The 12,863-nt window shown below is 38.1% G+C and overlaps 1 protein-coding gene across 1 annotated transcript; it reads right to left on the reverse strand.

Moving 5' to 3' along the window:
- Positions 1 to 4,076: 4,076 nt before the first annotated feature.
- On the reverse strand, positions 4,077 to 6,830 carry LOC121420136. The gene is made up of 2 exons (XM_041614673.1): positions 6,726 to 6,830; positions 4,077 to 5,635 (listed from the first exon to the last, which is right to left on the reverse strand). Exon 2 carries the CDS (start codon positions 5,626 to 5,628, stop codon positions 4,711 to 4,713), a length of 918 nt encoding a protein of 305 aa, XP_041470607.1. The 5' UTR covers positions 5,629 to 5,635; positions 6,726 to 6,830; the 3' UTR covers positions 4,077 to 4,710.
- Positions 6,831 to 12,863: the final 6,033 nt, after the last annotated feature.

Raw genomic sequence — 12,863 nt, forward strand, 5'->3', positions numbered from 1 at the left:
TCTTCTGTGCAACCTTCATGATATCCTTATTAGATTAGTAGTGGAAATACTTTCTGCATTGTTTTTCCTTAATTTATGCATCACGTACATACAAGTACCTGTAAACCACAACTTAACAAAATGCAAAATTCCCATCGACTTTTAAATTATGTTTCAACTTGCATTTTTATTACATTTATACTGATATAATTATAGGCCAAACTTGTTGCTTTTTGTTGAACACAAATGACTGTTACAGAAGTTTATTTTTTAATGCCAGTTTCATTTTTTTATATTGTAAATGAACTTGTACATAGAAAAAAGATATTGTCAAAGTACTGTCGCTGACTTAATATGTTATTTCGTACAAAATGAAAATGGCAAATGATGACGTGAATAAATACGGCATCACAACACTACTGAATTAGTTGCTTTTAATCTATTTCTGCTTAGGTTTTTTTAGTACTGAATAATGAGAAAGATGTGTGAGAGGAGGGATAGGGGAAGATTGAGGAGGAGCAGAAGAAGAAAGATGAGGAGATGAATACCACAAAGAGGTAGGAGGAAAAGAAGAATATGAAGAAGGAGGAAAAGAAGAATAATAAGGAGAAGGGCAAGAAGAAGAGGAGGAGGAGGAAAAGGAACAAAAGGACGAGAAAGAAGATGACAAATAACAGGAGGAGGAAGGAGGATAAAGAGGAAGAAGGAAGGTAATAGAAGAGGAGGAGGAGGAGGAAAAGGAACAAAAGGACGAGAAAGAAGATGACAAATAAGAGGAGGAATTAGGAGGATGGAGAGGAAGGAGAAGGTTATAACAGTGAGGAGAAGAAGGGGTGGGGGGGGGGGAGAAGATGGAGAAATAATAACAGAGAAAATGGAAGATGCAGACACTGAATAGCAAGCGAGGGAAAGAGATATGAGAGAGGTCCACATAACGGTTTTAGCATATGACACAAGAAAGCACAAAAGAAAATCGAACTTTTTGCCGTTACATGTACAATTGAGAAATAAGGGTTCCAGAATATAATTTGAATTAATTATATTATCACAATTCAAAGTATACATTCTGGACGGATTACATATAAACAGTGCAGAGGCGTCAATCCTGGGGGGGGGGGGGGTGTTGCACCCACAAATGTAATAACGCCCACAAATGTAATAACGCCCACAAATGTAATAACACTTTACCCACAAATGTAATAACGCCCACAAATGTAATAACGCCCACAAATGTAATAACACTTTACCCACAAATGTAATAACGCCCACAAATGTAATAACACTTTACCCACAAATGTAATAATTTTTGATCGCCCACAAATGTAATAATGACTTTACCCACAAATGTAATAAATTTGAAGGGATTTTTGTCGAATCCGTTCTAAACTTAAATCCTATAGTAATGCGTTCATATAGCACAAAAGTGCAAAGTCTTTTTTTCAGACCGGGTTAATAAAACATCAAAGTACAAGTCCAAAGTCTTTCTTCCAGACCCGGTTGTTTCAAAAATTATAATATAAATCCAAAGTCTTTTTTCCAGACCCGGTTGTTTAAAAAAATATAATAAAAGTCCAAAGTCTTTTTTTCCAGACCCGGTTGTTTAAAAAATTGTGATATAAGTCCAAAGTCTTTTTTTTCAGACCCGGTTGTTTCAAGAATTTTAATAAGTCCAAAGTCTTTTTCCTGACCCAGTTATTTCAAAATTTATAATATAAGTCCAAACTAAGATACGATAATGATATTCATGTGGAAAATTCCATTCCATTCCATTCATTGTTTTTATTATTTAAAAAATGGGAATCTTTTTTTTAATTTAAAAAATGGGAATCGAGCTTAGTCTTTTCTCCAGACCCAGTTATTTAAAACTGGTGGAATTAATGTCTTTGTTGTTGTTTCAACTTATACGGTGTATATTGTGAATATATGCACTAGAGTAAATTGAGAATCAAGCGTAGTCTTTTCTCCAGACCCGGTTACCTGTTATTTAAACATTATGAATAGCAGTTTAAAAACAGTATAACGAACCCATTATCTTATTAATGCTGGATATAGCGTAGTCTTTCAGCCCGACCATTTTTTTCTTTAAAAAAACGCTAAAAGTAAGAATTAAAAAAAAATCAAAGTCTAAGACCAAACAAACCTTCAACCTCAGAACCTGTTTTAAAAGAGGTTTAGAGTGTTGTCTTTATTCCAGACCTAAAACAGTTACGAAAAAAAATCTTCTAACATAAGACCTTATATTCGTATTCTCGTGGAATAACACGAGTTTTAAAACGTACTCTTTCCTCCAGACCCGGCTATTAAAAAAAGTAACTGAAAAACTTCGAATCTAAGACCAAATTTCCAAAGTTTCACCCAGTAAAAATATGTCTTTTTTTAAATAATACTACTACCCCTACAAAACATTGTAATAACGCGTGGGTAAAGCAGACATCCTTTCTCCAGACTTGGTTACTATTTGAAAAAGTAAATAGTTTTTACAAATATTCTAAAACGAATACCCAATAATCTAATTACTGTGGAACAACATGAAGACCGATTGTCGAAGATCGACTTTCCTCCAGACACAATTATTTCAGGAATAAAAAATCAATAAAACTCAACCCCCAACAACGAATCTAAGAACCAACAATCCTCCAAATTAAGACCATGCATGTAGAAAAGCACATGTTTAGAGCGTTGTCTTTATTCCAGACAAATGACAGCTGAGACCAATCTTCAAAATTAAACCCACTTAAAATGCTTGGGCTTAGAGTGTTGTCTTTACCCCTCACCGACGTATATCATAACTTTTGAAACGACCGGGTCTGAAAAAAGACTTTGGACTTGCATTATAATTTTTTAATTAACCGGGTCTGGAAAAAAGACTTTGGACGTATATTATAATTTTGAAACAACCGGGTCTGGTAAAAAGACTTTGGACGTATATTATAATTTTGAAAAACCGGGTCTGGAGAAAGACTTGGACTTGTACTGTAATATTTCATTAACCGGGTCTGGAAAAAAGACTTTGAACTTTTGTGCTATATGAACGCATTACTATAGGATATTAGTTTAGAACGAATTCGCCAAAAATCACTTCAAATTTATTACATTTGTAGGTAAAGTCATTATTTCATTTGTGGGTAAAGTGCATTATTACATTTGTGGGTAAAGTGTTATTACATTTGTGGGCGTTATTACATTTGTGGGTAAAGTGTTATTACATTTGTGGGCGATCAAAAATTATTACATTTGTGGGTAAAGTGTTATTACATTTGTGGGCGTTATTACATTTGTGGGCGATTATTACATTTGTGGGTGTAACAGGGGCAGGGTGGGCGATCGCCCCACCAATGAAAATATTTTGGGGCAAACATTTTGCCCCCCCCCCCCAATAATTCCGCATGTGCAAAAATAAAATAATGAGATTGTAACGTTACACAGGAATAAGCAGGTCAGATTGACATTCACAACTTGTTCTTTATTTAAAATCGTGCTCAAAATGTCCGCTTTTCAAATTGGAATACAAAATTTTTCAGCTCGTGCTTCGCGCTCGCATCATTTCTTAGCAAAACCCATACCTTTCGTTATCAAATAGATGAAATTGTCCCGTTTTTAGATCTAAACCTCAAAAGAACTCCCGCTTCGATTTCCAACAATCGTTTGTTAGGTATATATCTTGTTCCTTATTAAAAACATCCATTAAACTGTCGTTTTTTTGTCAGATCGAAAAGTAAATTTTTCACCTCGCGCTCGTATAGATACCCATCTTAATCATTGGTACCAAACATGCTTAGAATATCAAGCTTTCCGGTCAGTATATAAATACATTTCAGCTCGCTCTCGGCACTCTTATTATCTGTTAGTGAGATACATGTATATAACCCTCCTCATGAGTTACTACAAACAGTCCTTAACAGGTACCTTTTTCTGTTTCAAGGTCAGTGTACTAAAAAAATTTCAGCTCGCGCTTCGCGCTCGCATATTAATATGTTGGTGAGATATGTGTCTCTTTCTCATGAGTCATATATATATATATATATATATATATATATATATATATATATATATATATAGGCCTATGTGTGTGTGTGTGGGTGAGTTTGTTTGCTTTGTGTGATCGAGCGATTTTGGAACGTTGATTTATGATTTTGCCCCCCCCCCCATCTGAAAAATGGATCGACGCCCCTGATACAGTCGCTTACTCGAATTCAATACACCTTTTGTAAATAACAGTTTTCATAAACATCGAGAATATTAGCACATGTTCACTTCGTTTCGCTTTTGACGTTGATACCGTTTTCGCTGAGCAACGCAGAATGAATCATACATTCATTAATTTAAAATGCAAGTCAAGTCACAAAGAGGTCTTTGTCGACGAAATTGGAAAAGCAGTTTCGTTCAAAGTTTCAGAACTGAAGAAAATGGGAAAATATGCCGTTTGTCCAGAGTCACGATTGAAACGAGGATTTTGATTCACCCATCCTCCACAAAGACTTCATTGTCATGGTGGGCACTTCAAAATAGTTCCAGAAACGTCCGCGTATGGGTTGTGAAAACCATAGCCTTTGACCACACTGTCTCCAAGTAGGCTCATCAACGAATGTGTAGTTATCTCATCGGTACGGTCGTTTGGCGGCGAAACAGCCCCGTATCCTTAATTGCCAACTGGACTTCATCGTCGACAACAACCTCTAAGGACTAAACGCCACGAGATCCGTGATCATCGACCCGGCCCCCGGGTATGACCTATGTTGCAGGAATGTAGAGTTCGTTGTCAACCATTGCACCGTCATCACCCACTGCTTCATAAACCTCATCATCGACTGCTTCGTTGATATAAGTACGCGGTGTAGCAGCATCGTCATTTAGCTCTTCATAAACCCCATCATTCACCTCATCAACGACCGTATGGTTCTCATAAGCGGCCGGGGTCGCAGCACCGTTCTCTACCATCGAGGTAGTCTTGTCAGGGTCTTCATAAACGGCGTCATTGACGCTATCGACCACGGCGTCGCGTTTGTGAGCGCGAGGGGTCGTCGGGGACGGAACGCCATAGAGCTCATTTTCAATCAGGACATCGTCATCTTTACAGTCTGTATAAATATTTTCATCAGGGTTCTCGTAAACGTCATCAGTCCCCTGATCATCCGCCGACTCGAGTTTGAGGCTGTGGGGAGTTGTCGGGGACTGTGCGTTGTAGAGTTCATTCTCAATCATGTAATCATCTTCGTCCTCATTTGTTGCATCGCTCTTATTATTACGTGATCCATGATGTTCATCGATCACGTGATTTGATAAGAGTTTGCCCTGGCTATTTGATGTTTTATGACAGTTCGAACTCAACGATGACGGCTTCACTGTTGGTTCATCACTCGCTTCATACAAGACATTTTCAACAAAACCCTCCTTGGTATCAGTTGCAGTCCAACCATTCAAGCCCTTGACGAAAGAATTTTTGTCCTTACAGACCCCACCCTTCCCAAGATGCGGTTGCGTAGCAACGTGATCCACGGATCCGCCATTTTGATCACTTTCGGGTACTAGCGTTAGATAGTATGGTTCGTGAGGAGTGCCGTTTACCGGTTTGCTTTCTTCGTAGCAGTTTGCTACCGCAGCGTAGTCTTCCATTTCGTTTGCGTCATCCTTTGCAATACGTTTTGGCATTCGACGCCTGCAGGAAAGAAATTAAAGAACAATGCAAGATGAACGATCGGTGCTAATCGAGACACAATAGAGATATTTTCGCTTCCACTATACACAGGATGGATCGATTCAAGAACATAGAAAATATATTGACAAATACCCTTCATGACAAAGCACAACCGAGAAGTCTATGGCCCATATTCTGAAGTCGGGTTTAACTTAAACTCAGGTTTAAAGTTGTGGTTTAAGTATGGGAAGCCAAACGTATCTAATTTGTTATTAAGTTGTATGTTTCTTATGTTTACTGTGCTCTTTCCTGATTCATCGATGGTGAAGCCAATATTTTTTTTATACTTTCTAGACAATTATGAATGATTTAAGAGCCAAATGAGCTGAAGTATGATGTCTCTACTGTTAGTGATTTATGTGACAATTGGCTCGCCATACTTAAAGCACAACTTTAAACCCGAGTCTAAGTTAAACCCGACTTCAGAATACGGGTCTTTGTCGAAAGATTGGTGAATCATAACAGCCGTTTCGTCCTTGACTCCGGACAAACGACATATTTCAATTTTTTGTCAGCTCCTAAACTTACGACGAAACGGTTATTCCGGTTAGCCAACTTAAAACAAGGATTTCCCAGGTGTTCTTCATTTCATGGGCTTGTGTACTTAAATCCGTTGCAGTTGGTAAAATATTACTATTTTACACAATATATAACGTTAGATGTGATTATGACGTTATAACGCTACATATGCCCCTTAACACGGCGATTAAAAAAAATCATTCGAAAATTGCAGGATATTTGAAAAGATAGGAGCTTTCAAAGATATGATGTTCGGCGGAAAAATCAGGACTTGTAAAATAGCGAGGGAAGTCATCAAACTAATTTTCAGAAAAATATATAATTTGCATTTACATTGAAGAATTTGGCAGGGAACTCCATGGCCTTAGAAAATCTAATGAAAACGATATCTTTTTAAATTTCTTGGGGATGACAATTGTAAAAAAAAGGGTATATATTTTGAAATTTACTAATGAGAGAGCGCCATTTAATATCAAAATTAAGCAATGGTTTTTAGGAGTCTGTCAGTCCCTTCCTACATGTCATAGCTTACCTTCGAAATAAGACAACGGTAAAGATAATAACCACTATGATGAAAAGTACTGCAACTGAGCTGCCAACTGCGATAGCTTTAAGAGAGAGAGAGAGACGATAAAAACAATGACAACATGATCATAACTTTCTCATTTGAATTTTTCTTTCCCTATCTACTTTTTTGGTAATATTTCTATTATTTTGTGTATTAGAGAGTCAAAAGGGGCCTAAGCTTTCGATCCTAGCAGAATATTCGTCGGAGGCAAAATGACAAACATATAAAGTGGAACAACCATGATATACACCACAAACATCCAACAGCAACACTAGAAACAAGGAGACAAAAGGGGCATTAGTGAGAAGAGATGACCAATCAGGTTAATGAAGGGGAAGAAAGAAAAGGAGTAGGCAGACACAAAGGGAAGTAGGTGTGAGTAAGGCCAAGGAAAGACTTCAAGCCAAGAGGGATTAAGATAGGGGCAGGCAACATCAAACAGGATCTGGAACAAAACAGTGATAGAGGGTATGAGGAAGAGATGAATAACAAGAGAATTAGTGAGAGGTGGGTCAAACAGGTAACAAAGAAAGGCATAATAAACTGGTGCAAAAGAGTGAGGAAAAAAGGGAAAGAATGGGGAACAACTGAACAAGTGCAAAAGACATAAGTACGTATGAAAGAGCAAAAAACAAACTAAGAGAAGAAAGTAAGTGTAAAGATAAATCTGTAAGTATAAAAGTATGTAAATATATCCAGAAAGAAATCTATGTGAAAAATATAAATGTATATACATATGGTAGATAAAACTGATATAGTGATCCGCTGGGTGTGGGGGGAAAAACAGCAGACTATATAGTAGAAAAAACAAAAAAAACCTGTAGGCCTATATATGGAATGGAAGCTAATTGCCTAAAGGGCGAAAGCAAATAAAGAAGCTGATGCTGTATGAGAGAGGGGGTGTATTAAGAAAACATGAAAAAGGCAAAATAATTAAGTGGTAAATCTAAAAGGTGGGTGGAGAGAAAACAAAAGAAAATATATGATTAATATATTGCCTGAATAAGGGAGAAAAAATTGGAGCTGAGCTTGTATGAGATATGGGAGGAAAGTAGAGGAAGAAACTATAATGTGACTAATCTAAAAAAGCTGAGGGAAAAAAATGTGAACACAAATGGAAAGTGGATAAGGAGTAATCAGTCGTTCCCCTCTTCTATGTTCAGGCCATGAGGTTGGATGGTGCGAAGTCGTCTCATCCAGAGCTTCTCTCTACTAGTACGGACTGAGCCAGGACGGGTACCTAAAGATTCGATGCCCTGTAGCATCATGTCAGTGATGGAGTGGTTTGGAAGGTTAAAATGGCTGCCAACTGGGGTGTCCAGCTTTGCTGTGTTGACGGTGGATCTGTGCCCGTAGAATCGTTTCTTGAGTGTGGTCTTGGTTTCCCCTACGTATTGTACCCTACAAACTCTGCAAGTGATGAGATATACAACATTAGTGGTAGTGCATGTGATGTTGCCCTTGGTTTGGTGAGAAAGGCTGGTAGAGTTGCTGGTGAGAGTGTCGCCCTCGTGAATGTGTATTTCACATATGATACACCTGTTGCTGGTGCATTTGAAGGTGCCATGCTGTATGGGAGAAGAATGGTTCGTGAGGGAGGACAATTCAGCACGAACAATGAGGTCCCTGAGATTCGGTGGGCGTCGGTATGCTAGAAGGGGAGTATCGGGAACGGCCTGTTGGAGACGATCAGAAGTGTGTAAAATGTGGTGGTTATCACACAGGATTTTGCGGAGAGGGGATAGATTGGGATGGAAGGTGGTCACAAGCGGTATTCTGTCGGTAGTCTTCTTGTCACTTTTAGGTTTGAGAACTTCAGATCTGGGGAGAGAACGAACTTTGTTGATTGCCAGTTGGACTGCCCTGGCCCCGTGGCCCCTGGCACAGAGATGTTTCTGCAAATTCCTGGTATGGAAGGAAAAATCAGGGTCCTCGGAGCAGATGCGGCGAAGTCTGAGGACTTGACTGTAAGCGATGCCGGTTTTGCAGTGACGGGGGTGGCAGCTGGATGAGTGGAGGTACTGGTGGGTGGTGGGTTTAGTGAACAGGGTGGTGGTGATACCGTTAGGCTTTTTCTGGACTGTGACATCAAGGAAGTGGGTTCCCTGTTGGGAGAAATCAGAAGTGAATTTGATGGTCCTGTGGAAGGAATTTATGTGGTCAATGAATGTGTGGAGGCTATCTTCCTCCCTGGTCCAGATGAAGCAAATGTCGTCGATGTAACGCCACCAAATCCATGGGCGACAGGGGGCTGAATCTAACATCTGCTGTTTCAGCTTGGTCATGAAGAGACAGGCGAATGGAGTAGCCATCCGAGTGCCCATTGCTGTGCCGAATATCTGTAGGTAGTGCTGGTCAATGAAAGTGTAATTGTTTTTAGTTAGTACATGAGACATCAGAGATTTGATATCGGAAATGGGGGGACTGGAATGGCCACTGGCGGCCAAGGCTTCACATGATGCTTTGATACCTTCATCGTGGGGAATATTGGTGTACACTGAAGAAACATCCAAAGTGCCGATGATCGCAGTCTCTGGTATCTGGTCCTTGATGTCATTGAGTTTCCTGAGAAAGTCTGGAGTGTCGTGGATGTAAGAGGGTGCACGTGAGACAAGGGGTTTAATGTGGTAATCAACAAAAAGGGAGATGTTCTCTGTTGGGGAACCATTTCCTGAGAGGATGGGTCGACCAGGGTTGCCAGGTTTTTGGATCTTGGGGAGGAGATAGAAGCGGGCAGGTTTAGCATTAGTAGGGGAGAGAAATTTGTGGGCCTTCTCGGAGAGATGCTTGTTGTCTTTCATGTCATTCAGTGTCGATTGGATCTGTAGGGAGAAATTACAAGTGGGGTCAGAATCAAGGAGTGCATAGTGAGATCGATTATTGAGATGTTTCATGGCTTCATCGATGTACTGCTGGCGGTCCATGACGACGACGGCTGATCCTTTGTCTGCAGGCTTGATGATGATGTCGGACCTGTTTTTGAGTGATGAGAGAGCCTGGCGTTCTTCTCGAGGGAGGTTGTCATGTGCTCTGGTGTCGAGGGTATCTGTGGAGCAAACTTGGGATGAGACAGCTTGAATGTAAGTTTCAAGGGAAGGAACTCTATTCTTGGGCGGAGTCCATGTGCTTTTCCGGTAGAAGGGCTCGGGAAAAGAAGGGGGTTCATCTAAAAAGAACTCTTTGAGACGTATCCTGCGATAAAATGTAGAGAGGTCTTGGCTGAGAGCTATCTGTTCAACTTCTGGTGGCGTTGGGCAAAACTTGAGTCCTTTAGAGAGAAGAGAGGTTTCTGCTTAGGAGAGAGGGGAGGATGAGAGATTAACAACCAAATGGGGGGATGCATCATTGTTGTTGGTATGTCGTCTAAATCTGTTTGACCGTTGTCGCTTCTTTGTGAGGTTACCTATTTTCTTGTTCCTGCGTTCAGTGAGGAGAGACCTGTGTTTAGAGAGATCAGATTCAATTTCATCATTATACTGAAGCCACTGGGTGTGGGTACAACAAGAACGTAGTTCGTCTTCCAAGCTACTGATGTCAGCTGAAAAGGAATCAAGAGAAGCAATACACTGTTCAGAGAGGATGTTAATTAGTCGAACTGAAGCTCCATGTAAGGTCTGGTTCCAGCGTTTGCGAAGTTCAGGTGTGAGAGTACCGAGACCGGGAGTGCAATGAAGTTGGAGGCCTGTGGGTATAATGCGATTGAGGGAATAAAATCTGTAATTGTCCTGGTGAAAAGAGGACTAAAAGATAAGTTTCTTGTATATTATATGTATATATATTGTATGTATATGTTATTCATTATGTCATTTGCTTATTGTTATGTAATGCTAAGAAAAATAATGATTGCACCTGTATATACTTTTCTTATTGGAATGTGGAAATAAATAAATAAAATCAAATAACACAATATACTCTTAAAAGTATTGGTCAAGATAATCATTGTTTTGGCGAATATATATCTCACCAAACATGGCAAAGAAGATGTTCATAATCAATGAAATAATTTGCTAAAATCAAATGTTTGGTTGAGTTTGAACTCTATTTTTGGTCGGACACTCACTCAAAAACAGTATCGTATTTAGACAATCCCATTTTAGGGTAGGTTTGATCTTTGATTATGCCAATAGGATATTTACCAACATTCTTGCTTTAGCTTTTGCCATGTCTATTGGTAGTTAACTACAAAATAAAATTTCCGTAATCGTATACACGATGCTGCCTCGTAAGAGATTAACATTATTGCAGAGCTATTACAGATAAACAATAAAAACAACAACAATAATAATAATATAAGCAAAATAAAATTTCCGTAATAGTATACACGATGCTGCGTCGTACGAGATTAACATTATTGCAAAGCTATTACAGATAAACAATAAAAACAACAATAATAATAATAATATAAACAAAATAAAATTTCCGTGATAGTATACACGATGCTGAGTCGTAAGAGATTAACATTATTGCAGAGCTATTACAGATAAACAATAAAAACAACAATAATAATAATAATAATAATGACAATAATGATGATAATGATGGAATTCTCTTCCAGCTTGCCTTTGTTCTATCCCTCATGTCACATTATTCACATCAAATGTAAAGACTTATCTCATAAAAAAACATTTTCAACATAGATCCATTTACAGTGACCTTGATATTTTTTTACATTTTGTCATATAATTTCCATTCCACTTTTTGTTTGTATGTTTCAAACTCTCTACATAGTAAAGAGCTTCGATATGGATCTAATGAGAAGTGCTATATATTGACAATAATAATAATAATCAAATAATAATAATGACAATATTAATAAAAAAATATAATAGGAAGGATGTTAATAACGAAATATGGGCAGCAAGGGAATACAGGTCTTACCTCCCTGCGGGGCTGGATTTCCATCTGGAATTTTTTAAATAAAAAGTGGAAAGAAAAAAATACGTAAAAGCAAAAGAAACATAGAACTAGGAGCCCTTTTCATGAACTCGTCATTATCAGCCTGAATCCAATACAATAATATAGATATACAATTATCACATTAGCCCATGTGTCACCATTGTCATGTGTGTATGTCGGACATTTACGGGTTTCTTCAATCTTTGCTTGAATGAGATTCGCCAGCTTCTGACAAACATTCACTTCAGAATAACGACTGCAAAGGTACTTTCAGTCTTTGACATGAATGTATTTTCAATTTTTGGTCTCGTTTTAATGAGACCCTTTGTAATAATATTTCTAATTAGTGAAAACCAGAAAGTTGAAGATGATTTTGGCGATATGAAATTCAAGTTACCGATTTTGAAACCTATCTGAAGCTAAGTAAAGATCTTTGCCATATCTCTGACGTGGTTATTCAGGTAGGCTTATCAAATACAAAGCCTAAATAAGATTTTTGGAAAGGGTGTAACGAAAATTCCTGTAGTCCGAATATAGTTCAGACTAAAATTCAGAGAATACAGTCTATTACACGCAAACCTGTTATTGCTTCAGTTGTTTGTGCATGTTTTGTGGAAAGCCAAGTGGTGAAAGCTGATGATGTTAAAAGCGAACTTGGTGAATAAATCGGTGATGCAATAGGCTCTAAAACAATTCAGAAAATAATGCATGCATGATTGTTATCAGAAGATAACTTGAAGAATAAAAGCACATAGCATCATGCTAAAAGATTGCACATGTTTGTTTTCTATTATTCGCAAAATATAGGGCCAATACAGGCATCATACGAAAACTTGAAGATTACAGACCACAGAGAAGTCGTTTTAAAAACAATTTGGTACAAATATGTGTTTACTCGGTCCAACAATTTAGATGTTGGGCCGAGCCATATAAATGGGTAAATTCAATATTTATAAAAGGTTGTCACTCCGAAAATATTTTAAATCTTGATTTGATATTTCATTTTTAAGATTGAAAAATATCTAAATCAATAAGGAAGATGATGCAGGCAAGAATTCTACTAAGAAAATGTGTTTTTTAACATAAAACTTACCATAAGAATGAAACACACACACAAGAAAAGGAAAGATTGACTTTACTTCTCTTTATATCATTTGAAATCTGAATCTATTACTATTACTATCTATTACATCTGAGCATAGTGGT

The sequence above is a fragment of the Lytechinus variegatus genome, chromosome 8 (assembly GCF_018143015.1).
Source record: "Lytechinus variegatus isolate NC3 chromosome 8, Lvar_3.0, whole genome shotgun sequence".
NCBI classification, from domain to species: domain Eukaryota; kingdom Metazoa; phylum Echinodermata; class Echinoidea; order Temnopleuroida; family Toxopneustidae; genus Lytechinus; species Lytechinus variegatus.

Coding starts and splice junctions, on each gene's coding strand:
- LOC121420136 (XM_041614673.1), bottom strand. CDS start 5,628: ATGCCAAAACGTATTGCAAAGGATGACGCAAACGAAATGGAAGACTAC.